The 20,000-nt window shown below is 41.2% G+C and overlaps 1 protein-coding gene across 1 annotated transcript in view; it reads right to left on the bottom strand.

Annotated features, from left to right (window-relative positions):
• Nucleotides 1-7,310: 7,310 nt before the first annotated feature.
• LOC137996451 (NFX1-type zinc finger-containing protein 1-like) overlaps nucleotides 7,311-20,000 on the bottom strand; it is a 24,862-nt gene continuing 12,172 nt past the window's right edge. Inside the window, 5 exon segments of the mRNA XM_068841876.1 lie at nucleotides 7,311-16,115; nucleotides 16,118-17,695; nucleotides 18,621-18,737; nucleotides 19,253-19,354; nucleotides 19,617-19,691. Of these exon segments, the coding sequence (XP_068697977.1) occupies nucleotides 10,129-16,115; nucleotides 16,118-17,695; nucleotides 18,621-18,737; nucleotides 19,253-19,354; nucleotides 19,617-19,691 (7,859 nt within the window). The 3' untranslated portion in view covers nucleotides 7,311-10,128.

The raw sequence follows: 20,000 nt of genomic DNA, 5'->3' as shown, positions 1-20,000 counted from the left end.
TGGCGGTCACATTTATAATTCTTTTGTCCACGTGCAAATTAGCCTACCAAGCCTCATTTTAGAGCAAGAATTCTTTTCAATTCACTGTATGGTATCGAGGCTTGGTAGGCTAATTTGCACTTCGACAAAAGAATTATAAATTGGCCGCCATTTATGAATAAGGTCTCTTTTTGGTGATGTTAACTGCAATTTATTGCCAGAGGCTTCTGCTCATATTTCCTCTCATCTAACAGACATTTTTGACATTTATGGTCTTAGTCAGTTAATCACTGAGCCAACACGCGTCACTCTTGTCTCTAAGACACTTATTGATTTATGTATCACCAACTCCCCAGAGAAAGTTTCAAATTCAGGTGTCATTCACCTTGGGATCAGTGATCACCCTCTTGTATTTATGACGCGCAAAGTCCATCATGACCGTTTTTGCCCACGAACGATTGAAATGAGGCAATTTAAACACTTTCAAAAGAACAAGTTGTTAAATGATCTGGAACAAATGCCATGGTCGAATGTTGATCTGTGCTCTGATCCAAATGACATGTGGCATGAATGGAAACAAATGTTTGTTAGTTGCATGGACAAACACGCACCACGCAAACTAAAAAGAATTAGTAAAAAGCGGGCTCCGTGGATTACTAAAGGGTTATTGAATAAAATGCATAGAAGAGATTTAATTAAAAAGAAAGCAATTTCATCGAATGATCATGACATGTGGGAGCAATTTAAATGTGCTAGAAACCAAGCAAATAATGCAATTAAACAAGCAAAGAAGCGCTACTTTTCTGATAACTTGAAAGTTAGCAAAGGGAATCCGCGCAAAACATGGAACCTCATTAACGAGTTAACCTCACGTAACACTAGTAAGTCGATGAATATCTTAGAAATCCAAGTTGACAACAGAACAATAAGCAGTTTCAGTGGTTTCAGTCATACCTAAGTAATCGGACCCAAAGGTGTAATGTAAATGGCAATCTGTCAACTGCCAACACTGTTACTTGTGGCGTACCGCAGGGTAGCATCCTGGGTCCCTTGCTTTTTTTGATGTACATTAACGATCTCCCTAACTGCCTGCGGGTTGCAGCCCCGAGAATGTTTGCCGATGACACCAGTATAACCTTATCTGCAAAAACGGTAGCCGATCTTAAACTAGCAGTGACTTCTGAACTTAACAATCTTACCTGTTGGCTGAGAGCAAACAAATTAAGTTTAAATGTGGCCAAAACTGAGCTAATGATAATCGGATCTAGGCAGAGATTGAATGCCCAATGTGAGGAGATTAATATAAGTATCGATGACAGGACGATCAAGAGAGTTGACCATATTAAATCTCTGGGTCTTACCATTGATGCACAACTCTCTTGGTCTAAACACGTTGACGAGATAAGCAAGAAAGTCTCTTCAGCCATTGGTGCATTGAAACGTGTACGACCTTTTATTCCGATGGATGTTGCAGTTCAAATTTATAATGCTTTAATATTACCACATTTTGATTACTGCAGCCCGGTTTGGGATGGTACGAGTGGCTGTTTGAGTGATAAATTACAAAAAATTACAAAATCGCGCTGCCAGAGTAATTACTCAATCACCTTTTGGTACGAGCTCCAACCTCCTTCTCGCGATGCTTAGGTAGGAGAAGCTGTCTCTTCGTCGTAAAAAGCAGAAAGCTTTAATTATGTATAAAACATTGAATAAACTTGCCCCAGACTATCTTCAGTGTCTCTTCACTGAACGCCACGTTAATGATTATAACCTAAGAAATCTTGAAGAAAAGCTTTCGCCGCCCAAGCCAAATACTAATTACTTAAAACGAAGTTTTTGCTACAGCGGGGCCTGTTTGTGGAACAACTTGCCCCAAGATTTAAAAAGCGTTTGTTCTATTGGGCAGTTTAAACGGGGTATTAAGAAAGTATCTGAGATATCGGATTCCCACACGGCAATCATGTAAAGCAGTTGTACAAGTTTTAATTTTTAATTATTAACTTACACTGCGACGCGCCTTACCGTGGCCACCCAACAAACATTTTTTTCAAGTTAGCCAATCAGTGTGAGCGGATTTGATTGACAGACAAGCCTCCATTTGGTTCTTGCGCGTTGAAACTTTCTATGGAGATGTGTCTGTCAATCAAATTCGCGTATCTTGATCAGTAGCTAACTTGTAAAAATGTTTGTTGGGTGGCCACGGTATGGCGCGTCGCACTGTAACTGATTATTCTCCGTTTCTGAATAAAGATTTACATTACATTACATTACATTACATTACACCATCTCAATACCACTGTGGAGAAAATCTGTTGTAGACCAATTCGCAGATTTCCATGTCATCTTGATCAGTATGTATGAATCTCTGGCAGAACTTCAGAATGTTGACAATTGAATTCTTGCAGGAGTCAGTTGAACTTTTCTAAAAGTGTGAGTCAAGATTTGGTTTTAGTTGCTAAATTGTAGAGCTATTAAGAAGAAATTCATTGAAATGGGACATGATAAATTTTGTGGACAACCAAATTCAACTTTGCAATTTCTTCAGTGCAGTGCTTTGGTTCAAGCATTGCAACCTAGGATATCAGTGAGTTGAGATTTGCTGGTTTGATTAGAGTAACCGACTGTTGTCATCATCAAAATGAATTTTAACATCTGCCCTAACATATTGAAGAAAATTGTCGTTAATTAAAGTGCACCTAAATTCAAATATCCAATACAAACATACGTCACCATTGTTAAACAAAATTTCGCTTTTTCTGTACCATGCAAGCTACGTCAACTTGGCAAAACTAGCAGTATTTTGGACCCACGACCGTGATGTGAGAGACATGGGTCTATTCTCGATTTTACGTCACAAACTGCTTGGCATTCCTGTTTTCAAAGAAATTTTGCATTTCAAAGCAGTTTGTGACGTAAGATCGAGAATAGACCCATGCCTCTCACATCACGGTCGTGGGTCCAAATTACTGCCACTTTTGATAACTTTGCACATCTTTTCCGGCGGATAAAGAGCGAAATTTTGAGGTGCGAATGGTAAAACTCGTTTGCTTTAGGTGGGTAGATTAATATTGTGGACGAAAAACGTTTGAGCTTAGGTACACTTTAAGCTCCAAAATTAATTGCATTTCAGAACAAAAGGAAAGCAATGGGCTTATGTTACTTTGCAGTGCACTAGCTCTAATCTAATTACAAGATGTGACTCAATAATTTTGAGTCGTCACAAACAGCAAGTCTGAGAAAAATTAAATGTTCATTGGCTCATAACCAAAAAATTACAAGACCTTTTGATAGAATTTTCACTTTTTTAGGAAACCCCCAAGACATTGGTTTGGTTTTGTAAGGAACTTTTATTGTCTAGTTTGATAAGCTTAACACCGATGATAAATGAGCACCAATAGCATTACTATTGTTCCAGAGAGTATTTTGAGTTTAAAAGAGTATTAATAGAGAGGAGCCTGTTGCTTTCATACAAAAGGCGCACATGCGATATCCTGGCTAGTTTCCCAGTTTCCTCTGCTATTTGGAACCTGTCAAAAAAAAGACTGAAACTCGTGGGAAATGGCAGTGGTGTATCTTAATGTGAGGCCCATACTTCTTTAGAGGTGCTTGATGTCCCCGTATTACATATTGGTGAATTGCTATTTTTCAAGATGGGCCCCTGATAGAGTTATATTATTTCCCTAGCCAAACGCGAGCCCGAGTCAACCACGAGCCACGAGCCAACCTCGAGTCAACCTTCAGTCAAGCCCAAATGTTGGCTTTTTTTCCATTTTTGAGTTTCATGGCCACAGAAAAGCAATTAAAAGCTTGTGGAAATAATTTACATGAAATATGCTAATTTTCTACTTTCCAAATGGCCCAAATGCAGTTATCTGCTTCGTGACCAACGAAAAATGTTCTTTGAAGTAATGAGCTTGCTTCATAAGCTTTTGTCGCACCTGCCTCTTGCCAACAACGGATCATGAAATTCCCAAACTTATGTAACGAAGAACCACTGTAAAAATAGCAACTGTGCACGTTTCTTGTCCTCCTTCCGGTGAGCCGCCATATTAGAGTTACACAGGTAACGCAAGGTTGGATAATAGTTGTACCCAGTCCTTCCGTTCGTACTTACTGTAGGTGTGATACAACCCAAAACATTGGCTGCCACTGATAATATCTCTATTCACAGCAATGCTGTGCTTAAAGGTTCTTGGACAACTTTCCCCATAAAACCCGTACACAAGGAAGAAATACGTTGCACATGATTACTCTGATAAAATTGTGTTCTACCGAAAAACATGTCCTCCATCAATTTGTCCGCGGAGAGAATGGGTTGGGATCTAATATTTCTTGTATGGGTACCCTGTGTATGAAACACAAGATGGCGCTGTCGATGGCGCTCGAGTGGCACGAAATGCGATAAATATTTTTATTCCACATCAATTTTCACAGTGTGTCGTTGAAATGGAACTTCTGCGTCAGTTGTGTGTAATTAACAAAGGTCGGAATCCGTGAGGAAAATTAATGGATATCGAGGTATGCAGGAATTAAACTTAAGCTTAACTCTTGCAATCGGCATTGAAAAAATGATGGCATATTGTACAAAACGGGTGAGTATATTTCTACAAACTTTTAAATGCGTATCTGTGGCCATGGAACTCAAGAATGAAAAAAAAATGAAAATATTTGGGCTTGACTCGAGGTTGGCTCGTGGCTCGTGGTCGACTCGGGCTCGCGTTTGGCTAGGGAAATGATATAACTCGCCCCTAATATGCCTTGTAGCAATAAAACAAGTAAGACATCTACATATATAGAATAGCACTTCTTTCGACATCAGACAAGCACTGATAATGAGATATTGTAATTGCCATGATTATTGTCATGTGTTGCTGGAAAATGTGATCAGAAACTGGTTTCTTTGTTTCAGGCCATTCTAGGTTGTTTGCGGAGACATCATCCATGAGGTGGTGGTTGGGCACAACTCTGATCCATACAGGCCTGATTCTTCATTACAACAGGGAACCCTTAACTGAGAAGCACCTTTACATCAAGGAGAAGTAACCAGTTTACCATGCTTCTCTTGTTGTCTCAAAACGTCCGTCCAGACTATTGAACACGTAATCAGTTCATTTGCTGTTTGCTTCTGCAGGGGGGCTTGAGAGATATTGCCACATGTAACAGAGGGTTTCCAACAGAAAACTGAGGATTGCAATACTGTCGGTCCTTTCACAAGGGAAACGTTGGGATATTTGTCTAAGACTTGGACATCTTCTCTGATTTTTTTGGGTACAAGTAAGATTCGTATCTTTGCATTGTTAAAGACAATTTTAAAAACTTGTTTTGTGGGTTCTTTTACAGCTTTTTCATAAGCTCTAATTGATAAATTTTCTCACACTACTTGTAAGGCAAGATGATTTATGAAGTTTTCGACATTTAAATGAAATGAAGTAAACTTTATAACATATTTATTGGTTACCCAGTAGTTTCCAACATGACGCTTAGCCCGATCGAATTGAAATTTAGAAATGTTGGTTTTTGAGGAGAGGGGAAAACCGGAGAACCAGGCGAACAACCTCTCGGAGCAGAGTAAAGAACCAATAACAAACTTTACGCACATACGGCCACGAGTCCGGAATCGAACCTAGGCCACATTGGTGGGAGGCGAGTGCAATCGCAACTACACCATCCCTGCATGCTCTCTTTACTGGTTAACCGAAATATATTTTTTAATATTTCCCAAAACCTAAATGTAGCGGTGTTGTACCAATATCATGGAAACAGTTGGGAACTCGCGGATACACTTAAAAATAGTGCTTTGCGGTGAAGCTCGTCTTTCCGATTAATGACTGCCACAAATCGTATAATTATTGATGTTTAATGATGATTGTATGGACCATTTATAGACAAATATTCGTAGACAATTATTCGATCTGAAACAGGAGATAAACGGCTGTTGTTAAGTTACTTAAACCAAAAATCGCTTACAAAGATGTCACTGAAAGAAGAATTGATTTCGTTCATACAAAGTTCACTTACTTCTGTGTCGGGTCGTCACATACAGGTTAGCAGATATTTCTTTTAACAGGTTTGCCTTGTTTTCAGGAGAGCGATTGAACCGTGTCTTAGCCTTGCGAGGAACTGTTGCAAACTAACTATTAGTGAAATCGGAGCTCAAAGATCAAAGATCGAAATCAAGGTCAATCAATGCTACGAATTATACACTCTGCACCGCAGGGTTCTTAATTATTACTTAACTTGCCGAAGCAAATAGTATGACAATAGTATCAAACTTTTCCCCCCTGAGAGGACCGACAGTGTTGTAATCCCCTATTACATCGACAACCCACTGCTACCTGTGGAAAGCGGAATAAATAGGTGTTTACGATGTTCCAGTATCATACACTCCCAAGTAAGTCTCGAGTTCTGATGACCTTAAATCACTCGAACTTATTGTTCCAAAGAACAAATAATTATATTCCCTGCAATTTGTCTTCGAATGCGTGAATATCTTCAAAATACGCAGACTGAATTAAGTACTTGTTAAGTTTCATTGATTTCCTAAGCCCCTTTTTCCCGGTCGGAGTTTCTTAAAAGTTATTGTTAATGTTTTATGTTTGCTTCTTGTGCATGTTGTCAATGTGATGATGACTGCAGCATGATATTCCAAGCATTATTCTGACAGTCTTAGGACGCCCAACTGACTCAAAGCAAAACGAATGTTTTCACAGGTTTGGTTAATTCCCTTCAATTTTAAGATCGTAAAAGCACCTTATAGTTCGCACGATATACGGAATCTATCTAAAAAGGGCAGGGCAGGGTAGGGTATCGCAGTGTCAACTGTTACTAGGATTGATACCCAAAGTGCAGATGTTGTTTTGTTTTCACAATTGAGTTTGACATGTCATGGCAAATACACGTTTCATGACCTCCCGAAAACTGTTCCAGTGGAGTAAGGTCTTAGTAAGTGCTATCGCTTTTCGGCTTTTGTAGGTAACACTTCCCCTCCCCCTTGATGGTCCTGACGTCCTTGATTATTCGGAATGTTCATCATACTATAATATTAGCGGAGCTCCGCGCGCGCCGAAGGTGCGAGCGCGGCGCACCATTGTTAAGAAAATATGGTAACCCATCGATGCGAGAAAATTTGGTTTCATAGCCATGACGTCATGAACGTCCGTACATAAGTCCGTCCGTCCGTCCACCTCTCCATGTATGCCAATGTGACCAGTATCATGCTAGTTTATAGCATACATCTTTCATATATGACATCCATGTTTTGATCAATTGACACCTGTCAGAACAAGGTATCCGCTGACAAGTATCACATGACCATATCGCGGGCTCAAGCTTAAGCTCACTAAGGTCAGCTGTTTTTTGAATTTGATCGCTGACCAGGTACTGGTTTTCGATGGGATTGAAGGCTCAACCTAGGTGAACTCACCTGAACATAAGCGAGGCTTCATTTTTCGCGCGCTTTCTGTGGCTCGACGCAGCTACAAGGCCATACTATGTATCAACGAAAGTTCTTACACAGTCAAACGCTTTTCGTGTTCAGGTGGAAAACGGTTTGGAAGATGTTTTCTTTCTGCATTTTTCGCTGGTTTCAATCCAGTTTGACATATCATGATATCTGTGGTCCACACTGGTGGCTACGCAGTTATTCAAGTCAAGCATCGGCGGGATGTAAACTTAAGGCTGAGTGTTTATTTTTAATTTGCTTAGAGCTGCTGTATTGCAATTTTTGGCATATCTTTAGAACCTCTGATAAGGTTACATGATGCCTGGAGGACCTATGTCTAGAACAGAAACGAACAGAAACGAAAGGACTGAGCGAAAGAAAACGACAACGACAAAACAGAATACCAGTAATAGCTCATATTTAGCACACAAATTGTTTCCTTGGGAACTAAACCGTTTGTTATTTTTACGGATGCGTTATTTAAAGTGGATGCGTATTTTTAAAAAGTGGTTTAATCGGTTCTTTTTTTTTTCAGGAATGAAAATCGAATTTTTATTGTCAAATGGAATTAAATATCAATTATCTGTACTCTTTTGGACATAAAGAAAAAGTTGATTTGTTTGTTTGTTTGTTTGTTTGTTTTCCTCTAAAATGCGAGCGAACAAGTGCTTTTTAATCCGTTTGCCCAACTGGTTTTCGTTGTGCCTCGACAGTGACATGAACATTTTGCCGTTATGTTATAAACACGTATTCGCAATGAGTTCTCGTAAAATTAGGGGGAAATCTCAGTAGCTTGTGTTTTCAGAAGTTTGTTTAAAGCACCCAAATGTTATTTAAGTGTTGGCGCAGATCGTGTTTTTAGTTCGTCTTTTCTTGGTTGCATTGCCGTAGTTTGCCGATTCTTATACCAAGCCAACCTGGCGTGTTTCAATGAAATACATCAAAATGTGAATGATCTTGTTTTCAGAGATAAAGTGGAATAAAGTACATCAGTAAAACTCTTCTTTGACCGTGAACTGACAAAGTTGTTTTTATGGCTTGTAATTTTAGCATGATTCCTATTCGCTGGCTATTGACAGTTGACTCTGAAATGGCTCGCTGAGGTTGAGCTTAATGCTTGTTTTCTTTTAAAACTCATTCGGTTCAAGAAAATATTATTGCCAAACTGGTGAATTGCAAAGTAAATTTCATTGGAAAAACTGATGTCGCATTCATCGCTTCGTGACTCATGCGATAAAAGCGTAAAATTTACCGTGGAAGTCATTAGTTAGGCAATGAATTTTTCTATAGAAGAAAGCAAAGAAAATGATTTAATTATTAAAGCAGCAACCGGAAACATTTTCACAAACCGTACAGGCAGTAAGAATAAATGACCAGGGAGCTCCGCTTTTAGGCTTGGCTAAATCTACGTATATATTATTGTCATTATTATATTGGCTCAATGACAAGACCCCTCAAGAACTAGAAAGAATGTGATTCTTTCTTTTTTGCTGACGGAGTGGGAGTTTTCACGTCGTATTCTTTGTAATTTTTGTAGCCTTTTTTCTTCCAACGCTGAAAAATCGGTTGAAAATCAAGATCCTCTTAAAGGTTTGTTGTGACGCCAATATATAAAATCAACTGACTACTCAGTCTTGAACTTGGACTCGTTTGGAAAGAAAGGTTGCTTTGAGATCTTAAGTGCCTTACTACTTTGAAAAAAAAATCGTGAAAAACAGAGAACCAGTGGCAACTGAAAGGCTAGCAGTCAAAGGAAACCGGCGAGATGATAACTGTGTACTTTTACCATTGTGGATCGTTTGCTTCGTGGCCTGTCAGTATGTGAAAGCCCCGATACGAGTGTGTTTTATACTTATTTTACTTGACAAACGAGATTGATTTGGCCTAAGGAACTAATTAAAAAGAAGACTACAAAAATTACAAAGAATACGACGTGAAAAACCCCCCACCCCACCAGCACACAAGAAAGAATCCACTTTAACGCATTCTCTTAAGTCCGTGACATTTCAAGATTTCCTACAATTTTCTGTATTCCATGACATAGTTTCAGTTCACGTTTCCTCTTTAAGTCGTGTTAATTGATAAGGAAACGCTGATATCTGTACCCAGGTCCTCTTATCGTGATGATATGGTTTTCAGTTTCGCTCGTTTAATTTCATCAAAGTTCGCAACAGCAGTTCATGGGAAGGTTGAATTACGCTAACGATGCCAGAAAAATGGTTCGATCACTTTCCGCTTGTTATACCCACGCTTTGTTTCTTTTTCTATGCACTTCATTCCGGAATTGTCTCACCAAATTTATTTTCAGCGCCTATCCTTCTCATGTTGAGTTTGTTTCAGTCCATGCCATGCCGTGCGTCTAATCATTTTCCCGCAGTCTCTTAAGTCCGTGACATTTCAAGATTTCCAACAATTCCCTCTATTCCGTGACATAGTTTCAGTTCACAGTTTCTCCTTTAAGTCGTGTTATTTGACGAGGAAACGCTGATATCTGTATCCAGGTCCCACTATCGTGATCCTAGATAATATTGTTTCCGGTCTCGCTCGTTTAATTTCATCAAAGTTCGCATGTTGACGTCACGCATCTAATTATATAAGTGGTTGAAGTATTCATTGAAGGGCAGACAACCTCCACAGTTGGAGTAGTAATTTTACATCGCTCTACCTATTTAACCCTTTCTTAATTTTGTCTGTGTGACATGCCTTAATCAATCAAGGTGATCCTTTTCAGCGCACTGTGCACACCTCGCGCTTAATTTGCTTACTTTCTCTCCGCCACGCAAAATCGATCTGGTGAAGTACACACCGTCATGTTCACATAATCTCCACGCGCCTTCAAAAAAGCCTGGAAAATTCTCAAATTCGGCAGGATCCTGCATTGGAAGTGACGCTTTGCCGATTTCTTTTCGCAACAAATCGACGGTTCTTTCCAACAACGTGATTGCTAGAGCACCATTGTTTCCTTGAACAAACAAATTGAACTCGGAGGTTGCCTCTTTCAAACGTGTTTCGGCAATACTCGAGAATGACCTCCCATGCATAACAGCATAGCTTTGTGTTTCCAGAAGTGACGCAAATAGCGCAAATTTTCTTGTGTGTTCATGCAATTGTTCAAGAGTCGTCAAATCCTGCCGGGGCGTCTCAAGGTAATGTTTAATCTTTTTCAGGGCACCGTTAATAATATCCGAGGCCTGTTTAATCTCCTCGTTTGCAATCGAACGTCTTGGAATCATCTCATTCCTCAAACTGTCTTGCGCTTCCTTAATCTGCTTCTGGATAATTGTATGGTTTTTAAGAGTGAACCCTAAGGGAATGATGATTGGATTCAACTTCAAACACCTGTGGATCCATGGAGGACGACAGGGAAGATTGTGAAAAACATTTCTAGCAAACTTTGTTGTTTCACTTGCAAGCCTGTATATGTCACGTTTCACGTTTTCCAAGTTTTTTAAAGTCCTTTTGACCTGGTTTCCGTAACGATAGCTGAATGTAACCGCTGTTGAGCAACGGGGACATCGAATAAGTTGAACACTGCTGTCAATTTCTCGGTGCATCCACGAATCCATTTCTTTAACAGTCAGGATATGACCACAGTTCAAAAGTTGAACAAACCTCATATCCTCTTTTAAGGTCGTACGTCCATCGCCTATCAGGGACGGCAGCTTTGCAGCATGGCAAATTGCACACTGTGTGGGGCAGTTTTCCCCGCACAAGCCAATGCATGGGTGGCTGCAGGGCAGCTTCTTAGGGCAGGGTGCATCACATCGAGGGCGGTCGCATTCCTCGTGACAGAGGTTATTGCATTGGTAATGAGGACAACTCCATTTACACGGTTTGTTGCATGGACTGCATAACTCTGAACACAGTTTGGAACACTTTTGATGAGGGCAAAACCTAGCACATTTGTTCCTGCAAGGCGGACACGGCATTCCGCATTGTGCTCTACACCGGTGCGAACAAACAAGAATTCGGCCGCATTGAAGTTGACATATTTCATGAGATCCCCTGACGTTGCAATCGTGACAGTTTCCAGGACACTGGTGCCCACAAGCAAGCTTTACATCACAAGGGTGGGGACACGGTATGTTATCTGTTTTAAAGCTGCAGAGCGTCTTAACCTTGTGGTTGCAAGGAAGGGTCCTCGTTACGGCAACGTCGCATGGATAGCTGGAACAGGGTCTCCCACAAACACCTTTACAAATGTGTTTACATGTTGTCTTTCGACGCTTACAGGGCGCCTTGCAAGTAGCTGTTTCAAAATCAAAGCACTGTATTTGTTCCTGATGACCACAGGGATACATCTTCTGTCTTAACCGCTGACACTTCGTTCTTCCACATGGTTGACCACAAAGCCCCGGGCAGCGGTGGCCGCATTGTAGATTCTTCTCACATTGTTCTGCACAAAATTCGCTTCTGGGATCTCTGAAACAACGCATTTTTCTGGAATGGTTCCCTGGGCAGTTGAGACGTTTGACCACCATCCTTTGGCAAAAGTACTGGCAGCAGTCCTCAGAGCATTTACCAGGGCATCGATGACTACACTTAAGCTTTCGATTGCATGGATTTGAACAAATTAGCCCAGACACATCCTCTGAACAAAGGGCGCTAGTCTTATGATATCCACAGCGTAAATCCTTTTGAACTACCACCGAACATTCCAAGGGGGCACATTCATCACCACACTTCTTTGGGCATGGGTGTTTACATGGAAGCAGGCGTTCACAAGGAGCATCACAGATAACTGCGTCAGGATGAAGTGAACATTGAATCAACTTCTCATGACCACAAGATAGCTTCCGGGTCACTTTTTCCTCACAATAACCACTTTGAAGTTCGTCCTGCATGCTTCCACACTTTACCCACTTGTTGTGTCCACAGTTAAGTGAGATTTCAACTTTTTTGTCACAACAGTATTCTTCTGGTTTTGTGTGACAAGGAAGGGTTGCCTCGTGACCACATGGCAATGTTTGTTGTGTCATTTTCGTACAGTTAACACCCGGTAAACCAGCTGTCACAATAAAGCAGGGGATAGACGTCACATGCCCACACGGCAGGTCAAAGTTAACTTTCTTTCTGCAAATACAGTCTTCTGGATTCTTGAAGCAAGGAAGCACGAGTTTGTGTTTACAACGTAGTTCCTTCTCTACTTTCACCTTGCATGAAAGTTTTTGTAAACCCGCCTTGACTACACTGCATTTCACAAACAATCGATGCTTACAAGGTAGATCAACTTTAATTGTTTCTTTGCATGCAACGTCCTCGGGATTCTTGCAACATTTCATCAACACCACATGATTACATGGAAGGTGTTTCTCTACAAATACATTGCACGGCGTAGCGTCGCATTTGCGGCTGCAAATGTCGTTGCAAGGATGTCCGCAGTCTCTTTCTTTGTCACATGGCATTTTGCATTTAATTGCGCTTGGGTCAACGTAACAAGCCGTTTCAATGACATGACCACAGGCAGGAATTGTCATATTAACCATTGTCATGCATTCACCACAGAGAGAACCAAAATGGCAGCGCTTTTGGCATGAATGACCTCGCTCACATTCCTTCTGACACAATTGTTCACACTGAACTCTTTTGCATATGTCACCACAAACAGAAGTACACTGGTGGCCGCAATCAAGTTTTCTTTGACACGGAGCGAAACAAAAAGCCTTTTCAGGATTTTGATAACAACGAACGCTTTGCTGGTGGCCACATGGAAGATCCTTGACGACCTCAACATTGCATTTCTTCACGTTACAGTCCTCATAGCACATTCCTGGGCAATCGTGTCCACAGTGGAGTTTTCGTTTGCACTTGTCCTTACACTGAATTAGATAATCTTTCTCTGGGCATAAGACTAGCTTTGTATGTTTACACGGCAGCTCGATGTTAATTTCGGTGTTGCAGTGACAAGTTTCTCTGCACCTCCGTGAACACTTATGCCCACAATTAAGAAGTTTCGGGCATGCCTCATTACATTGTTTGTAACCCGCGGGATCGATATAGCAGGGCAAAGGCTTCTTGTGCCCACAAGAAAGCGACTTCGTAAATGTGACCATACATCGTGAAGTACATTTTTGTCCACATTCTTCACGGCAGTTATGTGTGCATGGCAGCATTTTCTCACATTTCTTTTTGCAGAGGAAGGTTTCAGGATCAACATAGCATGACATTTGTTGCTGATGACTACACTTCGGCACTATTTTTGTCATCTTGTGTTCACATTTTCGACATTCTTGTGGATAATGACAGATGCGGTTGCATGGGTGGTCATTAGAGCATCTAATTAGACACCGTTTTTGACATTCACCCTCCTTATGCTCAAATGCATGGCACTGCTTATCACAAGCATGCCCACAAGGGAGACGTTCTCCGCAAGGCATGTTACATCCTCCCAATGGGTTAAACTCTCTTGCTTCTGTTACAGCCGTGATGTTTTTATGCCTCTTACAAATCAGATTCAGTTTATCGCCAATTGCCTTCTCTTTCTCCAGATCAACACAGATCTCTTTCCACAGCTTGCACTGACTTTGCAATAGACTGAAATTTCCAATACAGTAAAACCCTTTGCGAGCTCGTGACAGTGCAACGCAAATTCTGTTGGATTCGCCCAGGAAACCAATGCGACCTTCTGAATTGCTTCTTACCAATGATAGAAGAATAATATCATTTTCTTCGCCTTGAAAGTTGTCAACTGCACAAACCTTCACTCCTTCAAACGCTTGCCGTGGCATGTGCTCTTGAAGAAGCAGCAGCTGACCGGTGTACATGGTTAAAACTGTTATCTGGGTTTTGTTTATTCCTTGCCGTAGAAGATATTCGCAAAGTGCCACTAGAAACCTAGCTTCGTGTTGGTTAGCATAGCTTTGTAAACCGTCAACATGGTGTTCCGCTTTGCAGTGTTGAATGAAGAAAAGATTCTTGCAAATTCCGGATATGTTCTCAAAATTGCAGACTGATCCGTCATCGATAATTTCGTGATCGTAAATCCTTTTTGTAAGGGCGGCAATTTCAGGTCGCATTCGGTGTTGAATGGATAGACGTTTACAATCCATGTTGTTCATTACCATTCTCTCGAACAGGGAGACCTCCAAATTATACGTACGGGCCAATTCATACACTGTAGCCTTTGGACGGAGTTGTTTGTGGTCTCCAATGAGGATCACGTGCTTTGTTTCGTGAGAAAGAGAAGTGATGATATGGGCTTCCATCACCTCTGCAGCTTCCTCGATTATGACAATTTTTGGAGCTACTCTCTGAAGTACTGAGTGATATCTAGAAGCGGTAGTGGTAGTCATTCCTACTACAGTTGCCTGACGTATGACTTGCTCTTCTTCTTCAAATGTGATTACTTCCAGTTCTTCACAAAGCTGTTTATATTCCTGCTCACTCCGATGAATTTCCACTCTGTAGCGTTCGCGGTAGTTCTCAATCCAAAAGAGGTACAATCCCAGTCGGCCTTCTTCTGACAAATTCCAAATGTTGTCAACGCTCATGACCTCAGCAGCAGTCATCATCTCTATGTTTTTCAGTTTTTCCTTTAAAGTTGTGATGTCTCCGGTAATTCGTTTAACCCTTTTCTCCCCTTTTTTGCGCTTTCTTTTCTTTTTTCGTGCATTTCTATTGGCCTCCTCGTCGCCCTTTCTTCCCGCTGCCTGGTTTTCTTCTGTTTCATTCCAGAAAAATGGATTATATTGTTTTTCGTTGTTGACAGGGACCAAACCCACATCATCTTCGCCGTTTGTCGATGATTGGGCTTGTTCATTGTCCACTAACTCCCCCTTTCTCTCGGAAATTGCCATAAGGAGATCTTCCTCACCTTGTATGCGTCTTTGATACATAATTAAATCCGCCTCTCTGTCTACTGCGATTGATTCTTCCTTCACATTGTTTAGTTCTTTTTCTGTGAGAACCTCTTCATTTGTTCTCGTGTGATCTGTGACGCCCATCGGTTCGTGGACTTTCAAAATTGCTGAATCAGATTTTATATCTTGGTCGAGACTGTCACTTGCTTCTTTTAAGGGTGGCTGAATATTCGGACTGTTCCTTGGCGGAAATGACATTCCATTTTGAAGCTCCAAAAAGCCTTCGTTGCGCTCAAAGGATGTGCTGTTGACCCCGTTTACCCCTGAAAATGGATTATATGTCGTAACGTCTGACATACTGTTTCCGTATGTTTCTTCGACATCACTTGATGAAGTCTCTATTGCTACATAAGAGGGCATTTTGTGGTGTTCATTTCCATAACGAGCATCTAAACTTTTTCCTGTCTTGTCTTTGGCTCCCTCCTGCGTACTTCTGTTACAGGAACTCACCAACTTATCATTACACAGCCACAACGTGAAAGTGTTGGCCGGGGTTCGACTCTCGTTTGCCACGTTAGAGGGAAATTTGGCTTTGCATATTTGATCCACATGGGCTAAACTCATCAGTTCCTCTAGATCGCTGAACATCAAGAGTTCTCTCTCTCCCTTTGCAAGATATTCATTCCTCTGCTTCCTCTGCATATCATTTTCCTCCATTCTTTCTTTGACTTCGTCTCGTTTGTCATACAATCTGAACCGATGAGTAAATTTTTTTAGATTGCAGTCCTCTAGCTTCTTGCTTTTGCTCCTTCCTCCAACGCGAATTATGCTTCGATGATCAAGAAATTCTAACACCTTCTCCAAGAACTGATCCAACGCGTGGTTTGTGTAGCAGACATCAGCATTGGTGAGGTCTGCATGGGATCCCATTCGAAGCGATTCTCAAGCAAGCATCTGACAATTTTGGCTCCAACGTACGTTTTACCAGTCCCTGGAGGGCCCTGGATAATGGAGAATTCAGTTGTAATTGCCGTTCGTAAAGCTTCGAGTTGGGATTTGTTAAGAGGAAGAGCCTCTACCGGAGGCCAGGCTCCAGGTTGTAAAACAGGTACTGCTGTGGCGTTTGCTGCTTCCGAAACATTTAGGGCCTTGCTAAGATCATAGAAAACCGGTGGCTGGGAATCATCGCGTCTAAGATATTCTGGTGGATCGACTTCTTTACTGCAATCAACGAGATATTTTTTAAAAGGCATAATTGTCTCATCCAATTGCTTCAACCCTTCCAGAACATGACGGTACGCTTCAAAGTAGGCCGGTGATTCAACCATTTGGTAACTGCAGTAGCGGCGTTCAATCCCGACAACATCTTGTCCTTCAATAAATCGAATTTCGATTTTTCCTCTCTTCAGGTTCTCTGGCTCACGTTCTGTAACTGTTGCGAAAAGCATAGTTTTAAAGTTGTCTTGGGAAAGGCAAAGAAATGAACCGTATATTAGTCGTTTTGAATGGGGCCATCTCTTGGTATCGAAGCCAGTCACGTCGATTTGCACTTGATAGACCACACCCGACCACGTAAATTTCTTATCAACAATTTGCACTCTGCGGTAATTCCGCATCTGATGCTTCCGATCTTGCCTTCGTATATTTTGGATAATTTCTGGAATACCTTCCCTCAGGGGTTCCAGAAAATCTTCTCGAAGTAACCGAAATTGCACATCAAGATAGTGCTCTGCATTTTCGTATTGTCCCTTCGTGATGTTCTTACGCAGGAATGGTCGTTCTTGAGCTGTAATTTCTTTGTTAGTTGGGCAAATCGGTATCTCTCTGAAGTCGTTTGGTGGCTTTTGCCCCGCCCTGCTGGTGTATCGCTTTCCTGTTTTTTGCCTTTCGCTTCTGATGATGTCATCTCGGGCTTGCTTAAAAGCGTCTAATTTCTTTTTTGCCTCATCTTCTTGACTAAAGCCTGAATAACCTACGGCTCTTTTTAGCTGATCGTAAGGAAGGTCGGCAAACGAGCTAGGCAAGCGTGTCAAATACGTCCTAAAGACCTGGATGAGGCATTCAAAAAACCATTCTTTTGAGTCCTTGCAATTTAAGATGACTGATTCTTGAACATGATCGAGAAAGTGGGGAAGCTTTGTTTTCAGAAATATGGACCCTTTCAGTGCCGCAAGAATCTTGTTCGTGCTTTCGTTTAGAGCACCCCTGCAAGCTACAGCCAAAACGCAAGTTAGGTCGTAGATGAACTCCTCACTGTTGTGCTGCTCTTCGTCAGATCTTAGAAGAAACTTGAAATAACCCATCCCCTCAATCAGCTTGCGGACCACCTCTATCGTATCCTTGTCTTTCAAAGAGCTGATGTCGAAAGTGGCGCTCTTCTCCGTGAATGTTACACGTGTACAAGGGTATTTATTTTTCTTCGACGATGGATGCACTGAATAAAGCCTTCCTTCGCCTTGTACTTGGTTTCTGCCATCTGTGTTGTAAATTGAACGCAATTAAAGGTAAAATCACTTCTCTATGAGATTGATAAATCAAACTGTTAGAAGGTCGTGAGGCTTGGGTTATCAAATTATGAAAATTACAATCAAATTTCCAGCCAACAAAAGACACGTTACGACTCGTGTTTGGAAGGACACGTATGCAACTTATCAAGATTCTGAACTCGAATTTTCGACTCCTTCCTGTTGGTCCTCAGCAGACAATATGGTCGCGTTTCTGTGAGCCCAGCCACCATGAAAGGCAATATTCCTCTTTGAAACAACGAGCTAATTTTTAGACAAGACCCTCGACTGGTTTACCCTTAAGGCCAAAACAGGTCCTCTCATGAGAGCTCACTCTAATGATATCAGGAATAGTGGAATCCAATTCCTGAAACGTGGGTCCTCATGACTAAGAGATACAGTAAGGAATGGATACAGCAGCTGGCCGTAGAGAAATGTTCTCAGCACAATTGTGCTGCAGCAGACCGTGCTGGAAGCAATTTCGGTAATGTAATGTAACAACGTAGGATTGAAATCCTCTTAGTCACGGCCGTCCAACTAGCTAAATATAAGTGGTGGTCTCTTTGTCTGCCTCTCTTTTTGGCCGCCTGTGAGATAACTAGAAGATCAAGTGTTTGCTTGAATTAAGACTGTGAAATAGTCTCAGACGCGGCCTACTGATGCGATAAAATAATGAAAGCCTTTCCCGTTAACTTAATGTCAAAAATCGTTTAAGTAGCTTGGCAAGGGCTTTCTGACATACGCCCGCAAGAGATTTCCACTTACATTCTCAAGTTCTCATGAATATGAATTTCAGCAATTCGTACACAATTTTACTCTCTAAAAAGGATGGAAAGAAACTTGTTCATACCTCGTGTAATTGGGGTGTGTTTGCGACGTGGGCTTCCCTTTACTCACCTGAAGTCTTATTTCTGTCTCTGCCGAGTGGTGGTTTCTCAAAGCCTCTCTCGCGCTCAAATGATGCTCCTTGTCTTCTGTCTTTGTGAGTTTGTCTGTGTTTGTTGAAAGAATTTCCTGCCAAGAAGGACGAATTTAAGAGCGTAGCAGCGATCTTTCAATTAATCCATTTGTGTGCATTTGCCAGAGCTACGGTGCCATAGCTCATGCGTATGGAGAGTTCTTGTTTTCTCGTGGCCACCCAATCGATCTAAAGGATTAGATTCTAGGGAGATAATTTGCCGGGCCAGAGAATTTTTCACAATGCCCATGCTCTGTGATTTTTTTTAAACAGGTAATTCTTAAACTTTACCTTTGAGTCAAAACAGTAAAGAATATTTTGTAGTAGTAACTACAAGATTCATGCTTTTGCGAAAGTAGAACATATGACAGCTAGCCTTTCGTTCATTACATTGGTGTTTGGAGAACTCAGTTTGGTGACGGAAGCTGAGACTATTGATTAAGACTTCCTTCCCTATCTATAACTTTTTAAATGTTTATAAATGTATTTTTTTGCCTCTTGAACTTACGCATAATCATCCATTTACTATAATGCTAATTCAAGATGTTTGTCCTATACATAATTATCTTACCTTGTGCGTTACTTGTGGCTGGTTGACTATTAGCAGTTATTACTCTTGCTCGCGGATTTTGTCGGTTTTTGTTCTGAGATGCTCCCTGATTGTTGGCAGGAGCTGCAAAAACGAGATCTTGCTGTTTTACAGGTAAAACTACATTTTTCCTAACTTTTTTTGGTTTCTGTCACCTTTCTTTATCGGGTCGTCTTTAGCAGGTATTTGACCAGACTCTTTTCATTTACACTAGGTTGCCCCTTAGGAGACGGTGGCCATCCGTACGATTTATAGAAGAAACCTTTTGAAGTTTGTAAGTAGAGTCATCAGGCAATTTAAGCAGTTGTGAACACAAAGCCTTAAAATAGTTGACTCATGGTCTCACCTTCCTTTCTTCCCTGGAATCTGCTCATTTTGGTTTCCATTTGTCTTCTGGCCCAGCGACCTACTCGTTTGCCATCTTTAAACAAAGAAAACAAGCCATTATTACTATTCTAACCACAGTGGTTGTGAAACTGCTACTTCTAAATAGTCTACCGTAACACACATTATACAAACAACCAGAATTTAAAAAAAGAACCAGGGAAATTTATAAGCTAGGGTTGAATGTGCTTCAAATGAAGTCCATGAAAGATATTATGCATCGTCAAATGGGAACTCGGAAAAGACCGAGCCCCAGATGGGGGTTGAACCCACGACCTTCCGTGATCTAGTATGGATGCTCTAACCAATGAGCTATTGGAGACTCTATGGTGAGCCAGGGTGAAAT

This window comes from Montipora foliosa, chromosome 1, assembly GCF_036669935.1.
Source record: "Montipora foliosa isolate CH-2021 chromosome 1, ASM3666993v2, whole genome shotgun sequence".
In the NCBI taxonomy this organism is placed as follows: domain Eukaryota; kingdom Metazoa; phylum Cnidaria; class Anthozoa; order Scleractinia; family Acroporidae; genus Montipora; species Montipora foliosa.
Note: the sequence above shows the minus strand (reverse complement) of the source record. Positions and strands in the feature narration are given on the sequence as shown.